Genomic DNA, 19,204 nt, shown 5'->3' on the forward strand with positions numbered 1-19,204 from the left:
ATGCCAGCCATTTTACAGAATGCACTGCAAGTTTGTTTTTTGTTTTGTTTTTGAAAGCACAGCAACTCTTTGCATGTTAACTTTCTCAAGGATTGTAAGGAAGCAAATTAGAATACGCAAAATTATAAAACAGGCCAACATTTTCGAGCTTACTCATCATACGGCCTATACTAACAGCACCAATTTTTTTAGCAGATGGTAACTTAATCATTCAGAGATTCTGGTTATAAAGTATCTAGTGCTTCAAGTTATTTACCAAATAAAAGAAAAATTTGCAGTGAAAGACACAAATATTTATAACTGAATAAAAAAGACATTGCTGGTAATTTTTTTTTTTAATATTTTAATTTGAAAGACATGATAAAACTAAAAAAAAATTATTATAAAGAATATAATTTAAGAGCTAACCAACCCCACCAAAAATTAAAGTTTTACTAAGCACAAACATTTTAAGTGCCCACACTGATATAAAATTTAATTTATTGACAAACACACGCATATACAAAAATAGAATTAAAGTTTATTCTCAGTACAAAATCAAATCAACCACATTTTTCTGATCCAGCATTTTACACAAAGCACCACTGAAAGAGACTGATGCTGCTAACTTTGCAAGCTTAATTACTATAAAGTGAACCCCACCCCCATCCAGTTTAGAATGAATTATCATTTATAGTAATTAATGAATGTTATGCTCAAATGAAGCAAAACCATATTATTATTATATATAGATTGTTGGATACAGACCAGATTCAACACTTTATTCTGTTCATTCATCATTGATGAATTCTTGTACAAGTCTACCAATGTTGAACTATGGTAGTGTGGGTTAAATTTTCTATTCCAGCAAATGGCTATTATCTTCTTTTAAGGTATATGCAACAAAATTGACTTCTGCATTAGGGTTAATTTGACAAATATTTAACTGCTATTAGCAGTAGGCCAGATAAATGCATAAGTTATTTGCCTGTAAATTATAATTTTAGTTTGTGAAATTGTCTACTAATGAGCAATCATTTTGGAAATGGACATACATACATTGAAGCACCTCGATTCTAATGAAACCTCTTACTAATCCATATATGTGTGTATATATATATATTTATTGATTAAAAAAAAATAATACAATTTTGACACAAAGCAAACGGAAAGATGTAATAGAGAAATGAAAACAAAATCACTTTTAAGCAAGAATTAAATCAATATCAGACATGACTTAGTGAAGATTACATTCTCAAATTATCAGACATTGTTTTTGTTTAACTCAGTTTAAAGAGCAAGTTGAGAAGATGATGATGATGAATAATTTATATATTTGATACAAAAAAGGAGATGAAAGATGAGTCATGTACCTTTCTTGGTATTAATTAGCAAAGTGAAGTGGAATGGCATCAAGATTCAAAATTGCCACACAAGAACTGTTTTATTTTATTTATTTTTTTTTTTTGTGAAGGTACCAAGTAAAATCTAGTAGTGAAGGGGTATAATAAATTCCTGATACCCATTCTCTTACAGAAATATCCAATATATATTTTATCATTCAGTGATGAAAGATGACAGATTTAGAGCCATAAAAAAGAAGTTACAAATTAGCAAGCAGTCTGACATCAATTGTATTTGGGAGATGCCAACAATCTCTGTCAATACTGAAGAGAGAAAAGTTACTTTCAATGGTCACAATTTAGCTGAAACTATCATGTTTACTGTTTTAATTATTATCAAAATTAGTATGCAAATCAAACTGAAAACATCCCACATGTACAAAATATCAAAAGCCAAAAAAAGATAGACGGGTTTCAATAATTTTCTCCATGTCAACAGCCTGATGTCTTTCCTGCTGTTATTAACTGCAGCAAAAACTTTATTATTCCAAGAAAATATGTACAAAATATTTTTTACAATGGTATCCTTAGCAAAATAAGCCTCCAAATTCAAGAAAAGCATTCAAAGTGTTTGAGTATGCATCTCCATACTTTGTGAAGAATAATAAAGTTGACAAAACAAACATTGAATCAATCTACAATGAATAAATAGGCTACTGTTAAAAGTACAAGAGATATTTAAAAGAATGACAGAAAATGTAAATAAGAAAACAATAAAGCAGAAAAAAAAAGATAACTCTAGAGGGCTCGTTTCGAATGCGGCTTCAGTTGAGCTTTTACACACAAGAAAACTGTACAAGTGTTTTCAAATATTTAAATGTGTATTTTGAGTTGGAAAAATAAAAAAAAAAGAATAACTTGCTTTAATTTAGTGAAGAGTTTCTAGTTGTGATTGCAGACTGGCTGCTGTCTGGCTGAATAAGCTAAATGTCAAATGGTTTACTTCATTCTTCTTTTGCTGAATACAAGTGGATCAGTCTGACAAGACCATTTGTCCTTGGCAGGTATACATAAGAAACAACAATCACACAATCCAGCTAAGCCTGTTTCACAATAGAGATTATAGCTAATAATAATAATAATAATCTAAAGATAACACAGACCAATGCTTCACACTGCCAGCCAGAAAAACATGATGCATACATATTTATAATGCAAAAAACCTTGGGAAACAATTCTTTTGACATTTTGCTTCTAATTTGCATTTAATCTACAATACTTGTATACATGACATTTTATAGCTTAATACAAAAACACTAATTAATTATTAATGTCTCTGTCACAAGGTATTGTTTAAATTTATATTACATACAGTTCTGAAACTGTACAGTAAGCTTTCATTTTAAATCATTACTGAAAGCTGGAGTGTGCAATATTAATTGCCAAGACAGGTTCCTTTTAAGATGAGAAAGTGGTTGGAGTAAATTAAGAAATTTCATTGCTAGCTGTCTGGGAAGTACTACAATTGTTTTAAAAATAAAACATAGCTCACCCAATATAGTAACTAAATACAGCTGAGTGAGATCTTATTACTTGCTGTTGAATCAATTTTTTAAATGTTTAATAAACACTTCAACATTTTAGCATCAATAAAAATGGACACTAGTGAACAAATACCAACAAAAATTTCATGTGGTCATTCAGTCTCCAAACACACACAATTGATGGTACTTCACAACACCAGGGCAGTGGAGTTATTGAAGCCCAACTCAATGTACAGACTCCAACAAAATGGAAATTGTAATATGTTAAAAATTTCCCATTTCAGGAACTAATTCAACAATTTTCTACACAGAAAATAATCAAATGAGCTTCTTTGAAAGAGAAAGTTCTGATAAAAGGTTTTCATTTTGGATCATTTTTTTTTATTCAACTCCCATTCTACAGCTACACCTATACAGTATTGGTTTCTTAAACTTTTCAATCTTTTCGTCACTTCAATTTTATATTCAATGCTTTTCATCTTGAAAATAAGGGTTGTTATCTGAGATGGTTTTTATTTTTATAGTTTGTTCCTTTTGTAGCTTTGTATTAACCTTTTAATAAAACAGCCTCTTTTTATGATTAATTGTAATTTCTTTAATAAATATTTAAAAAACAAAAAAAACAAAAAGGGCCACTCCAGAGGCTTGATGGCTGATTCACTAAGCAGTTAAGTCTGTTGGGTGCTTTCAATCAATGCATGGTTAGTTTAAGTTAGTGGGACCTTAAGTCAAGCAGTTAGCATAAAAAGGACTCCAAACACCTGTACATTAGGAGGTAAGCTAAAAATAAAACAAAAAAAAACAACAGAAGCCAGAACACATAAACATCGTTAAATGCATCAATGCAACAGATTCAAACATATATTTAATTAGGTTTTCAAATATACATTTAACAAAGATAATATTTAAGTGACTCCTCCAGATTCTTGCTGGGTACAAAAGTAGGATTCTTATTCTATTGCCAATACAAGAAAGAATCTGATGGAATCACAATTATATTCAATCAAACAATACCACTAGGTATTACCTAGTGGCTTTTTTTTTTAGCTCATCTTCACCTCACCCCAGACATCAAACATCTTTTAATCTATTCCTTTCCCCCATGTCACTTCTTTAAAGCCATGTACTAACATGACCTAACAATTCCATTCATGAAATACTTATGTCATTACAGTACTATTTCTAACAAAGTATATAATTGTCAGGTTCTTCTCTGCAATAGTACAACCAAACCTGCACTGCTTACTCTAAGGCAGTGTTCCTCAACCGTTTTACCCTTGCGTAACTCTTAAATTACAGGTCTCGAGGAACACGTGCATAAAAAAAACTTATATACCATGTCTTTCTCTTCGTAGTTCATGTGGTAAATATCATATATATATGGTTGTTATATTTTTTGATAACATAAAAGATTAGATAGGATGATATCTATATTACCAATATGTTGTGCACGTATAGCAATATTATGATCATGAAATTAGCATTAGCTTATCTCACTCTTTCTTGCGGAACCCAGGTTGAGAAACGCTGCTCTAAGGAGTTGCTCAAGTTTTTTAACACAGTTTTATTTTTTCTCCACCATGTGGTTTCAGCCCCACTGCATGGCATCTTGGCCAACCAAAGACATTTAAACAGTTTATTAGACAAATGAAAGAAGTCTGTCATGTGTATATATATATATATATTTTTTTATTTATATTTACAATAATCTGGTGATCTCTTTTCTCATCTAGGCCACCTGATTATAGTAGACAAGTGTCATTGCCATATAAATGATGTCACTCATTTCCAATCTTAAAAACAATGTCCAGTAATGATAAAATACTGCCTTGCTCACAAACAAGGGCTGGCAACAGGAAGGACATCTGGTAGTAGAAAATCATGAAAAAGTGGACATCAAAAAAGATGCTAAAACATGACTTGCTTTTTATTTTTATTATTTCTTTAACATGATCAGCCATTGTAAGTTTGAATTTATACATTTTCCCCACATCTGTTTTTCTTGATCATGTTAAGATATTCTCTCTAAACTCCTCAACTGGAAAGTGCATTCATCTGGAGTTTTCATATAAATTTGTGTGTCACTGCAATCACCTTGCAATGTAAAAGATAAATCTGATATGACAAAAATTATGGGCCCCTAGACTGATTCCTGAAGTATTTCACTGCTTATGCTTTGCCGATTCAATCTTGATCCCTTTACAAATACACAAAGTTTCCTTGCGAGGTAGGAAAGCTTCAATTCATGACAAAACATTTCCTTCAAAACCAATTACAGTGTAATTGGTATAGTTTATAGATTAATTCTACGTAACAGAACATCAACAAAAGGTCTCACTAAAATTCAAATGGACTCATCATACTTTTTACTTTTCCTCATACATCTGTGAACAATCTTTCAATGCTTTTAATAAATTTGTCAAACATGAGCAACAAGGTACAAATCCATCTTGATAATTGCCCTCAGGAAGTTAGTTATTCTCAATAATGAAACTCGTTATGTTTCTTCTTACAATATAATTTCAAATATCTACATGTTTTTTTGTTTTGTTTTTTTCTCTTGGTGACTTGTGGAAATGTGATAACATTTAAGACTGAAGAATTTCAGGAATCCACTTGTACATCATTTGACTAGATGTGCTAAGATATATATCAAAAGAGTACCTATTTTTTAAGCAATGATTTTATGGACTCATCTCTCTCAATGAACATTGCACCAAGAAATTAAATCCTTAGCACTTCACAGTTGTTTTTTTTTAGCAAATTGCTGTGAGGGGCATTTTATACCCAATCACAATTATTTTTTTTGTGGCCTTTAACCTTTTAGCATTTAAACCAACCATATCTGACCAAAATAATCAGCCTGTTTTATCTTCGAAACAGACAGATCTGGCCTTTCATACATCCCCTACAATATTATTCACACAAAAAAAAAAAAAATCACATCATTGAAATCACAGAACTACAAGGTGTTGCTTGACTCGTTCAAATCAATGTAAAGAAATAAGCATTACATTTGACAGAAATCTGAATGCTGAACGGGTAAAGATTTCCTGTTATTGAGGTTTTGCTCCAGCCACCTAACATCTTCCTTAGCCCATACATCACAGAAAGAATTGCTGTGACAAAGGAGAATTTAGCTTCAAGAAATTTACATAGTTCTTTGTTTTTCCTATACAAGTTGTATTGCTTCCTTAATCCATGGTATCTCTTTCAGCTAACAACAACGACTCGAAAGACCACTGAATACTGTAGACCCAAATACACTGGAGATGACTAGAATGTCTGATCGGCACTATCAGGGCTGACCCTGACAACAGCAAAGCAAAAAGAGTACTTACTATTTCGAGGGGTGGGGGCAAAATACATGTTGAAAATGTCATGAATTTAGTAGAAGCTATTCAGAGTATAAGGTAGGGGGCACGGAAAATCTGGAATGAAATAGCTTTCTGACAGAACTAATATCTAAGTTGATGAGGGATCTGCTAACAGTAATACAAAACAGCGGGAAACTGGATTCTTAAAATTTCATTATAAAGAATAACAGAGCATCATTGTGTAATCACATATTCTACAGTTTTACAAAATGGATAAGAGGAGAGAGCAGATGGTTTTAAAATAAAACCAAAATGACGAAACTTGTGTTGAAAACAAGGTACATTGCTTAACTGATGATGACTTGCTAGGTCCAAGCTTCTAAATAATTTTCTGAGACTAAAATAGATCTGAATAAAATCATTTGCTTCCATTTAACAAGTGATTAACCAAATTATTTAACAGACAATAAGCAGTAGAAGCTGAATATAGGTCAAATTAATTTGGGAAAGTTTGGCTATCAACCAGTCAATAATAAACGACCTTCACAGACGTGGTTCGTCTGGCCTCAAGGAAGGAGGAATCAACACAAATCAATAATGAAGATGGGGAAGAGAGAGTGACTTCGATTTGTATTTTAAAAGTTGGCTGAATCGAGGTCATCTTCGTTGTGTATGTCTGTCCGGATATTAAATTTTAATTAATATCAGGAAACACAAATATTTCAAATCAACGGACTTTTGCTACAACCGTGTGAGTGGATGTTCTAGTTTCTGCTTCCACCATCCGTGGTATTTTGGTTGTTTTTTTTGGTTTTTCTAGAGAATTGTACATACACAAATGTTAATTACGGGGAGATCTTCCAGAGAAATTCAGTTTAAAATCTCTCAACTGCAATAATCACTAGAGGATGCCACAACAGACACAAAGCGTGCAAATGATAATAAAAAAAAACCCCAGAAAAACTGCACAACCATTTTAAATGATACAAGTAAATTTTGGCAGCCAAAAGGAATGCCACAACTATTTTGGGAAAGAGGACGAAAAAAGAAAATGAAGACAGAGTCGTGGATTTGCTGTTAATTTTCCTCCGCCATCATATTTTTATTTTTTATATTTAATTAGACAGTATTAAAAAAAATACCTGGAATAATACAAATAGTAAAAATAAAACAAATGCCTGCACTGAATCTTGTTTTCTAATTATTATTATTAGCACCTGCCAGCACAAAATCTAAACATAATATGCATCTAAAGATATGTGCATATTATGATTTCCTGCCAGCAATTAATAAGTAAAGAAATGAGAACAATGAATGATCAAAACCAAAAGAAATGCCGAGAGTCAACAATAGCAGCAGTGCTGGGTAAAAATAGCAGATTATTGAGCCACCAAGGTTGTGTGAGGTAGGTAACACCTACCTAGATCAGTAACAAGTACTCCAGTTCTACCATAATATATATAAATATATAAATATAGTAGACATGGTGGCGGCGGTGGTGGTGGTGAAGGAAGTCGGTTACTAGATCAAGTTGTCTTAATTGGTGACGGCTCCGGTCAAGGATTTACTAAAATCTCCCATCACACAGTCTTCGAAATATATTTCAAAATGAAAAGACAAAAAAACCCTTTAAACCTTCGTTTAATTATTTCCCTGCCAATATTAACAATAAAGAACATTTCGTTGTCATTTGAATGTGAAGTTCGTTACTTTTTCTTTTTCCTGTCAAAACCTCTTCTTCAACAATATGATGAGTAAGGAATGTCACTATTACTCATCGAGATGCCATTTAAAGGGGGGGGGGGTGATCGTTCCATTTTCCTTCACAACACACATCAGTCGTTCCCCACGAGACCAAAGAGAAAGAGGGACGGTAAAAAGTAAGATAAAATATTTAAAAAGAAGAAAAAAAAGAGTGGCACAACGATTTCAGAAATTCAATATTTTGTGTGTGTGTGTGTGTGTGTTGTTTTAATTTATAGAGATCAGGATTAAAAGGAGGAAGAATTTATAGTGAAAGAAATAGATGTTGAAATGCAGCGAAGTACTTGGACGATGATTAGATGGTGCTTGGCGCGCTTAAGTCGAGCTGGAGGAGGAAACTTGAAAGTCCTTGAAGCTTCTTCTCTCATTGCTGCTGGTTGAAACGGTTGTGGACGGGCTTTCGTGATCACCCAGACACAAGCATTCATACACACACTTTCAAATGGGCGCAAAGGCGACACACACATATTACACCAATGTGTAACATTATACATTTGAATGTATAGACCTCCTCGTATAACATTTTAAATGAGCAATGTGTATAAAAGCTAAACACATACACCAAGGAGTAATACACACACACACACACATATATATATAAAATCTACACGAAGGTAACAGACATATACATACAAATGAATACAAGATACACTGAACAGTATACACACAAACTTCACTTAAATATGCTATGTGCACAAAACCTAAACATATATATATGTACACTGGTGAGTAACATCAGACTTAGGTAGAATACATTATACATACATTGAAACATAATCATTTTATATATATATATATATATATATATATACATGTATGTATGAAAGAGCTTTAAATGTGCAATGGAATAGCGCAAATATGTTGAGAAGATGAGATCTGAAGCAATAGATTGCGATCTATTATTCTACCTGTCCCCAAGGATTAAACATTGAACATTGTAAACAGCTTAAGGGTGTTTAAATATTAAGAAAATAATTCATTTGGAAGCCAGAAGAGTTGGATGGCGGAGGAGGGGAGAGAGAGAGAGAGAGAAGAGTATTGAGGTTAAGAGGAAAAGAGATGCATTTCGAATGAACTGAATTTGAATAAAGAAACGGAAGCAAATGGAGATGGTAAGGGTTTGAATTGTTAAAAATGCGCTTCGGAAATGTTGTGAGTTAAGAAAAGGTGAGCGTCAGTTTGAGTTGGATTATGGCGAGAATGGTTTGGAAGGAAGAAGATGGGAAATGTGCTGCGACGGGGGACGAGAGGAGGAAGGATTCTCATTGCTGCTATTTATTATTATATTCACGTTGAGCAGAACAATAAGGAAACGGTGGGCGCCAGAAATGGAATCTGGAAACGTTTCAGGATCGGAGACTGTTAATTGAGGATTTATAAATGAATAAAGTTGAAATGTTGTTAAGAATTGGCGGATAAAACTGAACAAAAGAGCGAGGTTGCGTACGACGAACTGCAAAAGGAGGACTGCGGGTGGAATTGGAGCTGATAAAACGGTTCAAGAGGAAGAAATGGGTATTTCTATAGTAATACTCTTCGAAGGACATCGTTCGAAAGAAATGAGAGGCGAAAAGGATGAGCTTTGGCGAGAAATGTGGCAGCGATGGATGCAAAAATAGATTCGAGTCGGAAATGGAAACCGAAGAATAAAACGAAACCCAGAAAAATGGCTAAAGGCTCACAGATTTGGCGTTACACTTTTAATAATAAACACATTGTTCACATAAATAACTCGTGCAGCACACTAATAAACCATTTTCCACCGTCCCGAACGATCGAGTCGGGGTTTTTTTTCTTTTTACTTTTTCATCAAATCACAAGGAGGGGGGGGGGAACAATAGTTGCTCGAAATAGAAAAGATACAAGCGGTGGACTTTACCTTCTAGTAATCTTGCTATAATACTGTCAATGTTCAGTTTATCATCGGCCATTCCACTAAGGATCTTTCTTTCGAAAAAAGGTAATAAATTGTTAGCCAAAGGTTGCTCCACTCAGATGATCGACGATTATTAAGTCAACTAGTTGCTAACAGACATATACAACCTTATAACAAAATGGCGTAAGAGTACCGGTTGCAGCACGCGTATGAATACACGATATTATTGGCTAACATTGACCTGGCGGTGATTGGTTAATCGGTTGCTCCACACTGCTTCATGGCGTCGGGAACTTTTCAAATGTTTATACGCCAATAACTACTCGCTTCCCTTAGTTTTAATTCATTTATAGAAGAGGAAAAAAATTACTGAATTGTCTTCACAAACAAAACTAATTTGATTTTGTTTTATTTCAACACATATAACAGACGTTACAGGTTGATTAATGATTAAAGTCCCAACACAGGGTAACCCAGCTTCTAAATCACTAACATACATTAAGTTAGTGTGAACTACTTTTTAGATATTTAAAATAACACGAACAATTACGAAGAGCAGAGGCGGAAAACGAATTATATATGGAATTGAATTTTTGTAATATTTATTCATTTAATTCATTGAAAAAATATTTAAATTGATTTTATATTTTAACAAAATAATAAATGAAAGGAAAACTAAAATATTAATATTTTTGAAAAAGCTGCCACTCCACCAGCAGCAGACAATCCCTGTCGTCTGTTGTCATTAATTTAGTTGACAGGCCAACAACAACAACTGATGGTTGCTATATCATATTATATAAATATATATATAGCAACATGTAGATTTTAGCAGATATATATTTAAATGTTCGACAGATATCCTATAAAACAAAATACTCACTTTAATTATCAATGGGTTTAAAAAGAAAAGGTGAGCCTCTTCCAGTATATTATCTTCTAATTTAAACTTTGATTCATTTAGAAACTTTCAATTAAGGTTCATGGTAAACAGTGTAGTTAAGTTATATATACACATATATGTGATCTGTGTGTGTGTGTATGTATGTATGTATTCACACACACAGATGTATAAATGCACACATGTATATACACACATATATATAGGCAAATTTATATATGTATATTCATGTATGCATACATATATATGCACACACATTTACATGTATAGATATATATGCCTATATATATATACAAATATACACACACACACACATATATATATATGTGTACATACACACATATATATATATGTGTGTAAATACACACATATATATATATGTGTGTAAATACACACACACAGATATATACCTGCATATAAATGTATACCTATGTATATAAACATATCTATAAATATAAGCAAATATACCCCACCACACACACACACATATATATATATATATATGTGTGTGTGTGTGTATGTGCATAAGGAGAAAAACACGGACCTCTGGCCTGTCAGGTCTTGCTTAATTTTCCAAACTTTGCCTGCATTAAATGATGATATTAATTGTATATGTGTGTATGTATGTGTGCATATATGTATATATATATATATATGTGTTTGTGTCTGTATATGTATATACATATATTACATGTATATATAGATAAATATAAATGTGTGTGTATGTGTATATATATGTGTATATACATATGTGTGTATATATATGTGTGTGTGTGTGTGTGTGTGTGTGTCTCTCATTCTCTCTCTCTCTCTCTCCTCTCTCTCTCTCTCTCTATATATATATATATATATATATATATATATATATATATATATTGCTACAGAGGCCATGTGCCAACAGATTTTGAGGTCTGATGATACGCTGTAAAGCTAACCGCTTTATGGACATGAAACCCAGTGTAATCCCATTGACCAGCCTTATCTATTTATATATATATATATATATATATATATATATATATATATATATATATATATATTATATATATATATATATATATATATATATATATGTCATGTAAATAGCAGGTGTGAAATCGTAGTTGTGGCCATTGCTGGTGTCAGGTGCTAGTGGCACATAAAAAGCACCCATTACGCTTTCGAAGTGGTTGGTATTAGGAAGGGCATGCCAAACCAGACTGGAACCTTGTGCAGCCCTCCAGCTTACCAGTTGCAGTAAAACCACCTAACCCATGCCAACATGGAAAGTGGATGTTAAATGATGATGATGATGATGATGAAAAATTATTTTTTGTGACTTCATAGTTTCATCTGGCAAAGCCATCTCTGGACTGTCTGATGATCAGCTGGCTGAAACTTTGAAGTTACTGTCAATACTATTCTTGTCAAAGAAGACTAAATTTGTTCTCTACCAAAATTTATTGTGTAATCTTTCAGTTTAATGTAAAATCCTTTTTATTATAGCATAAAAACAAACATTAATATATATATATATATATATATATATATATAATATATATATATATAATGAATTGACCCCAGCACTCATTTTCATTTTGAGTTTGGTACTTACTCTATCAGTCTCTTTTGCTGAACCACTATGTTAAGGGGACATATACACACCAACACCAGTTGTCAAGCAGTGGGAAGGGACAAACACAGGCATACACACATACACGTATATATATGTGTGTGTGTGTGTGTGTGTCTCTCATTCTCTCTCTCTCTCTCTCTCTCTCTCTCTCTCTCTCTCTCTATATATATATATATATATATATATATATATATATATATATATATTGCTACAGAGGCCATGTGCCAACAGATTTTGAGGTCTGATGATACGCTGTAAAGCTAACCGCTTTATGGACATGAAACCCAGTGTAATCCCATTGACCAGCCTTATCTATTTATATATATATATATATATGTCATGTAAATAGCAGGTGTGAAATCGTAGTTGTGGCCATTGCTGGTGTCAGGTGCTGCTGGCACATAAAAAGCACCCATTACGCTTTCGAGGTGGTTGGTATTAGGAAGGGCATGCCAAACCAGACTGGAACCTTGTGCAGCCCTCCAGCTTACCAGTTGCAGTAAAACCACCTAACCCATGCCAACATGGAAAGTGGATGTTAAATGATGATGATGATGATGATGAAAAATTATTCTTTGTGACTTCATAGTTTCCTCTGGCAAAGCCATCTCTGGACTGTCTGATGATCAGCTGGCTGAAACTTTGAAGTTACTGTCAATACTATTCTTGTCAAAGAAGACTAAATTTGTTCTCTACCAAAATTTATTGTGTAATCTTTCAGTTTAATGTAAAATCCTTTTTATTATAGCATAAAAACAAACATTAATATATATATATATATATATATATATATATATATAATGAATTGACCCCAGCACTCATTTTCATTTTGAGTTTGGTACTTACTCTATCAGTCTCTTTTGCTGAACCACTATGTTAAGGGGACATATACACACCAACACCAGTTGTCAAGCAGTGGGAAGGGACAAACACAGGCATACACACATACACGTATATATATGTGTGTGTGTGTGTGTGCATATGATGGGCCTCTTTCAGCTTCTGTCTACCAACTAAACTCACAAGGTTTTAGTCAGTCTGAGGGAATAGTGGAAGGCACTTACTCAATGTGCCATACAATGGGACTGAACCCAAAACCTCATGGTTGGGAGGCAAACTACTTACCACATAGCCATCCCTATACCTGTTCTTACCACACAGCCATACATGATATAAATATATATATACATATGTGAAAGACATAGTACAAGATGCTAAGAGAAAAACTAAGAGAAACCAAATGTAGTGTGCAAGAAAGAAGACTGCTCTGGTACGGTTGCATGATGTGTATGAAGGCGGCGAGCTGACAGAAGCGTTAGCACGCCGGGCGAAATGCCTAGCGGTATTTCGTCTGTTGTTACGTTGTGAGTTCAAATTCCGCCGAGGTCGACTTTGCCTTTCATCCTTTCGGGGTCGATAAATTAAGTACCAGTTACGCACTGGGGTCAATGTAATCGACTTAATACCTATGTCTGTCGTTGTTTGTCCCCTCTATGTTTAGCCCCTTGTGGGTAATAAAGAAATAGGTTGCATGATGTGTATGGATGAAGACAGCTGTATAAAGAAGAGCCAGTCACAGAATGTGGATGGAACTTGCAGAAGAGGAAGACTCAGGAAGATATAGAACAAAGTGCTGAAGGCTGGTATCAGGACCTTGAATCTCACAGAGAAGATGACATAGGACTGATATGACTAGCAATAAGTGGTTCTAAAGAAAGCACATTCATCTCAGCAAAATTGGGTTCTGGTAGTGCTGTGTGTGTGTGTGTGCATGCATATATAAATATTCAGGGGGGGGGGGCTGAAAAGCTCCTGGCTTTGGGTAAAAGGAAATAGAGGAGGATCAGTTAATTATTATTTTATTTAGACCTCACTGAGAGAATGACAAGGAACAAGGAGATGTGGTGATTTGCTGTACTTGATGAGATGCCTCAAGCTAAGTAAAATTGCTGTCTTCCACACAGTTCTAGGTAAATTCCACCATAGTAAATTCCACCCGCTAATAATCACTTTGGTCAGTTTCTCTAGACCATGGCTCAATACCTATGTTATTTAATCTGTCTGTCTCTCAAGTCTTAAGAAGAGAGAGAGAGAGAGAGAGAGAGAGGGAGTCTGAAATTGAGATAGAAAATAATCTTCATAATCTACTTCAGTTGAGATGGGATCACTTTAATGTCCTCCCATTGAGCAAGAATCTATGAAAAAGACTCATCACAAAATTTCAAAAATTATATAATTTGGGATAAAGAAAGAAAAGATTAAATTTTAGCACACATTTTATTATAACAATAGGATAAAAAATAACAGCGAGTACATTGTGAAGCAGAGTTAGGATAAGAAAGTTTAGCTTATTTAAAAAAACTTCCTAAGACAAATTGTGTGCAATACTTCTTAAAATTTGCTATGGACACATAAGAGGCACAATGGAATAATAGGGAAGTTATCAGAAAAAGTAGTGTTTGTATGTTGTGTTTTCTCAAATACTCTAGAGGCCCTTTAGAGGTAGTGAACAATTTCTGCTACCTAGGGGACCTGCTTAGCAAATGAGGTGGATGCACAGAAAGTATGATTGTTAGAGTAAGAATAGGATGGAGAAAATTCAGAGAGCTTTCACTTCTCATAGACAAAGAAATAAGAAACCACAGTATGGTAGAAGTGATAGCCACTCATAATAAAAAGGAGTACTGGTGGAATGTACCAGTGAAGACCTCAATAAAATGTAAGCACAATAGTCTTGATATAATGTGTACAGTTGTGAAAATTAGCTGCCCAGCGGATGTTAACTTAAAGCTAAAGATTATTGAAAAAGCGAATACCTATGCTGAACTATTGAGAAATCTGCAGTTACTCCTTCCAGATTACAAATTCAGGTTTATACCTGTAGTTATTGGGGCCCTGGGATATGTAACACACAGCCTAAATACCAATCTTGAGAAATTAGGTTTTTGAAAACCAGAAAGTAGAAAGCTAATTCAGAGACTACAGATCCAATCTATCACTGGAACTGTAAAAATCTGTAAAACTTTCCAGAAGTTTATCATCTAAATATATATGAGCAGGTCTAGGTATGCAGCTATATTATGAGAATACATACATAAAACAAAACATACAAATCTGCACACATACATACATACATACATACATACATACATACATACATACATACATACATACATACATACAAACAAACAAACAAACAAACAAACAAACAAACAAACAAAAATACCCTGTTGAAATTCCAATGAAGGAGCCTTGGATCTGGGTTAGAAACTGGCTCTTTCACTCTTGGCAAGAAATCTTGAAATAAAGTTGAATAATGAGATACATACATATATCACAATAGTGTGTGTGCCAATGTGTATGTGTGTCTCTGTAAATATAAATTAGTAATAAGGATTCCTTATGAATCAAAGTACATCAACATGTAGGATGCCAGAGCTCACAGTGAAATAAAACATTATAGACTTCTAGTGCAAGCAAGGTACCATAGATATGCAAGTACCAAATCCAATTTGTAACATCAATCTGACTCACCAGTGAATCCTTGGTATAGCATAAGTATAAGATAGTAAACATGAATGGCATTTTAAATCTACAGCTGTTTTGGTAGAATTTATTTAATGAAGTCATAAAAAATTATGTCATAATATATAATCCACCATCATCAGATAAAATTTTAAACCGATAATCTTTTATAACTACAGTAAATAAAATTCTACCAAAACAGCTGTCATAAATTTTATATATATTTATAATATAGTGGCATGCACGGCAATGTGATTAAGCAGTTCACTTCCTAACCACATGAGTGAATGAATTTGGTGGATAGAAACTATCTTTCAGTATGTGGGTGTGTGTGTGTGCGTCTGTGTGTGTGATAACATGTCTGGCAAAGGAAAAACAGATAATGGTTGGCAACAGAAGGGCATTCAGCCATAGAGAATTTGCATCGATGAATTCTGTCTAATCCATGCAAGCATGGAAAAATGGACATTCAAATTGTGTTGATGATATACAAAGCTTACTTTCCCATTGATTTACTTGTTATAAATTCAGATTTGTTCTAACAGAATTTCTGAAAGTAAAAAAAATACAACCACTTGTATTTCTGAAAAAACACTTTTTAAGTACATGTGCACGCATGCGCACACACACACATGCACACACACACATACACACACACACACACATACACAAAACTTAAAGAGCCTTGCAATTGAGAATCAATACACTTACAGTAATATTATCATAAGGTCACCACAAAGGATGTTTACTGCTCTGTGATGGAAGGTGATAGAATGAGACTTACTACAGCTTCAGCATTCAGGAATTTATCCAGAGTTGTTCAACTCTTATGCACCATGTCTCTATATATAATTCATTGTGGAAAGTGAGCTGAATATGAACTCCTCTTGTTATTTTCAAGTTATATCCATGATTAGAAACATTATCTCTAAGTGCCAACTCTTTAACCTTATTCTTTGCAGCCAACCGAAATGGGAGTGGCTGGGCTGGAGCATCTAGATCCTCTTCTTGTCAGTTGTAACACACATGAATATTTTCACTAAAGTTGACTTCTTTATTGGTTAATTGGTCATTCTACACTCCTCTGTAGCTCTTGTTTCAACACAGCATTGGCAGCTAATTAGACGAACCTTCTCAATGTGATTCTAGCAACCTAGCAACTCGACCAGTTGATTCTCTTCCTTTGAACTAGCTGTAAATATGCACTGGAATTCTTTTGGACTCTGAACATGATCATGAATCTCCTGCAGAACTACTATAAACAAGTTCAGAATGATGTTAACAATACATTTGTATATGATGGAGCTGTGGGCTCTTGAGATAGAGATTCCCAAGGAGTATCCTGTCTCACTACTCTCTTTGTGAGAGGAATGAATGTTTTGACTCAGTATGTTGCAGAGTGTACTCAAATCATTGTCATTTATGAAGAGAGTTATGGCACCATCAGTGAAAGCTCCCATGCATAATTTGACAATCCTGTCAAGCCAGAAAGAAGAGACTGATGGAGACTTGCAAAAGCTCAAAGAGTTGATTTTATGAATTCAGTTGAACTCCCTGGCATGGGAGAACAAAAATGTGTGCTCCAGGAAAGGGTGATAATGGGAAAGCAATTTCAGATAAATGGAGAAGATATCCAAAGGTATTTTGAATCAGTGGGTGAAGAATCTGAGACATTGGGATAAGAGTTGATAAAAGGATTCAGGATCAAGTGAGTAGCTTAAGTAGATTGAAAGGGTATTGATTCACGGTAAAAGAGAACTGTTATGCTGTTAATCTGGATTGCCACCAAGAATAGGCACTTGTAATTAAGAGTTGAATGCATACAGCTAATGATGGTGCACCCAGCCATAAGAAGAAGCTAGATGTGTCTAGAATATTGTCTGATGTAGTTTTGCTTGGTTGTTTAAGGAAACCGTAACAGTCATTTTACAGCAGTGGTGTAAGAATTTCATGCAGGCAAGATGCACCTGCCTATGACGACAAAGATTGTCTGGAGATGCAATTGTTGCCAAGGTGAGGCTTCCAATTCGTTATGGACACAAGTGAAAGGGAGGAGAAGAGGCTACAAACAAAACTGTTATACATGTGAACTGAAGGGAGATCTTGGATGTAGAGCAGACTGGCAGAAGAGGTGTTGGCTTTCTATCTATGGAGCAGTCGTTCAGCTGGGACTTCATAGTAAGCGGTGTCAAAGAAACAGAGAAGTGGTGCAGGGCCACAGTGGCACCACAACAGGGACTTCAGTATGCATGAATATCATGGAATGAAGTGAATCAGAAATGTATCTTATGGAAGGATCTATATTCAGTGTTAATAGGATCAAACTGGTTTAAGATAATCTTGTCAACAACCCAATACCTCATAACCTCATGACCACAGAATATCTATTTATTTTTTTCTGACTTATATTGTAATTCATAAATAACAGTGTCATAGGTTATAGGTTTCCAGCAAGTTACTCCCAAGTTCACCATATTTCTGAAAGTGAGAGTAATAAGGGAGTGACTATAACCTGGTGCAGAACACATATCACAAGTAACTTCATTTGAAGAGCGCCATTTTTAGATTTTTCTTGTTTGTGTTTACATTTTTAGATTTACACACACATGCACACATGCACGCACACACACACACAGACACACACACACACACACACCCATACGGTTGTGAGGTAAACTTCTTAACCACCGAGTAATGTTTCTGCAGATATTTTCTCAATTCAGAAATATGGAAGAAAAGTCAATCTCATTATAATTTGGCCAAATAAAGGCAACATCACCACCACCACCACCACCACCATCATCATTATCTTTTAACAGCGATCTTCCATATAGGCATAGTTTAGGCAGTTTGACAGGATCTGATTGTTCCAAGAACTACATTGTGTTCCAGTGTCTGCTTTGGCATTGTTTTTATGGCTGGACGCCTTTCCTAACACCAACTTCTTTACAAGTGTACTGGGTACCGTTTTCATGGCACCAGTGCAAATGGGGCCACCATGTAGCTTGCAAAAGTAAAGTCCGCTTGAACTGAGAGGGGCTATGGTAGTGAGTGTGGTAGCTTTATGATAAAAAAATGAGCGGTTAAAGTATGAAAGAAGGGGCCAGAACAGAACAGGTTTCATGGTGTAGGGGAGATACATGGCTACTCATGTTTCAGAAGAGTGACATGAAAAACTAAACCATAATATTTTTAGTTCTTTACCATTCATCAAAGTTGACCTCATGACATTTTCTAGTATATTAACTTAACTAATCAACCACTCTCTTCATTTATATAACTATCAATATGAAAACAGTATTTGCTTTCATGTTAAATAAATATCACAAGTTCTGTGGAG

General features: G+C 34.2%; 2 protein-coding genes across 5 annotated transcripts in view; one reads left to right on the top strand and one right to left on the bottom strand.

Annotated features, from left to right (window-relative positions):
• The window catches only part of LOC115224225 (serine/threonine-protein phosphatase alpha-2 isoform), a 43,121-nt gene extending 33,047 nt beyond the window's left edge, over positions 1-10,074 (bottom strand). The window contains exon 1 of one of the 2 annotated variants that reach the window (XM_029795006.2): positions 9,827-10,074. In XM_029795006.2, coding sequence (XP_029650866.1) covers positions 9,827-9,878 — 52 coding nt within the window. In that variant the 5' untranslated portion in view covers positions 9,879-10,074. The remainder of the gene's footprint in view (positions 1-9,826) is intronic. The other variant, XM_036513266.1, reaches the window with a different exon arrangement.
• Positions 10,075-10,576: 502 nt separating this feature from the next.
• Positions 10,577-19,204, top strand: part of LOC115224200 (probable serine/threonine-protein kinase nek3) — a 143,232-nt gene continuing 134,604 nt past the window's right edge. For 2 of the 3 annotated variants that reach the window (XM_029794964.2, XM_036513253.1), the window contains exon 1: positions 10,578-10,736. In XM_029794964.2, coding sequence (XP_029650824.1) covers positions 10,718-10,736 — 19 coding nt within the window. In that variant the 5' untranslated portion in view covers positions 10,578-10,717. Of the gene's footprint in view, positions 10,737-19,204 lie in introns of all 3 variants that reach the window. The other variant, XR_005003795.1, reaches the window with a different exon arrangement.

This window comes from Octopus sinensis, linkage group LG25, assembly GCF_006345805.1.
Source record: "Octopus sinensis linkage group LG25, ASM634580v1, whole genome shotgun sequence".
Taxonomy (NCBI): domain Eukaryota; kingdom Metazoa; phylum Mollusca; class Cephalopoda; order Octopoda; family Octopodidae; genus Octopus; species Octopus sinensis.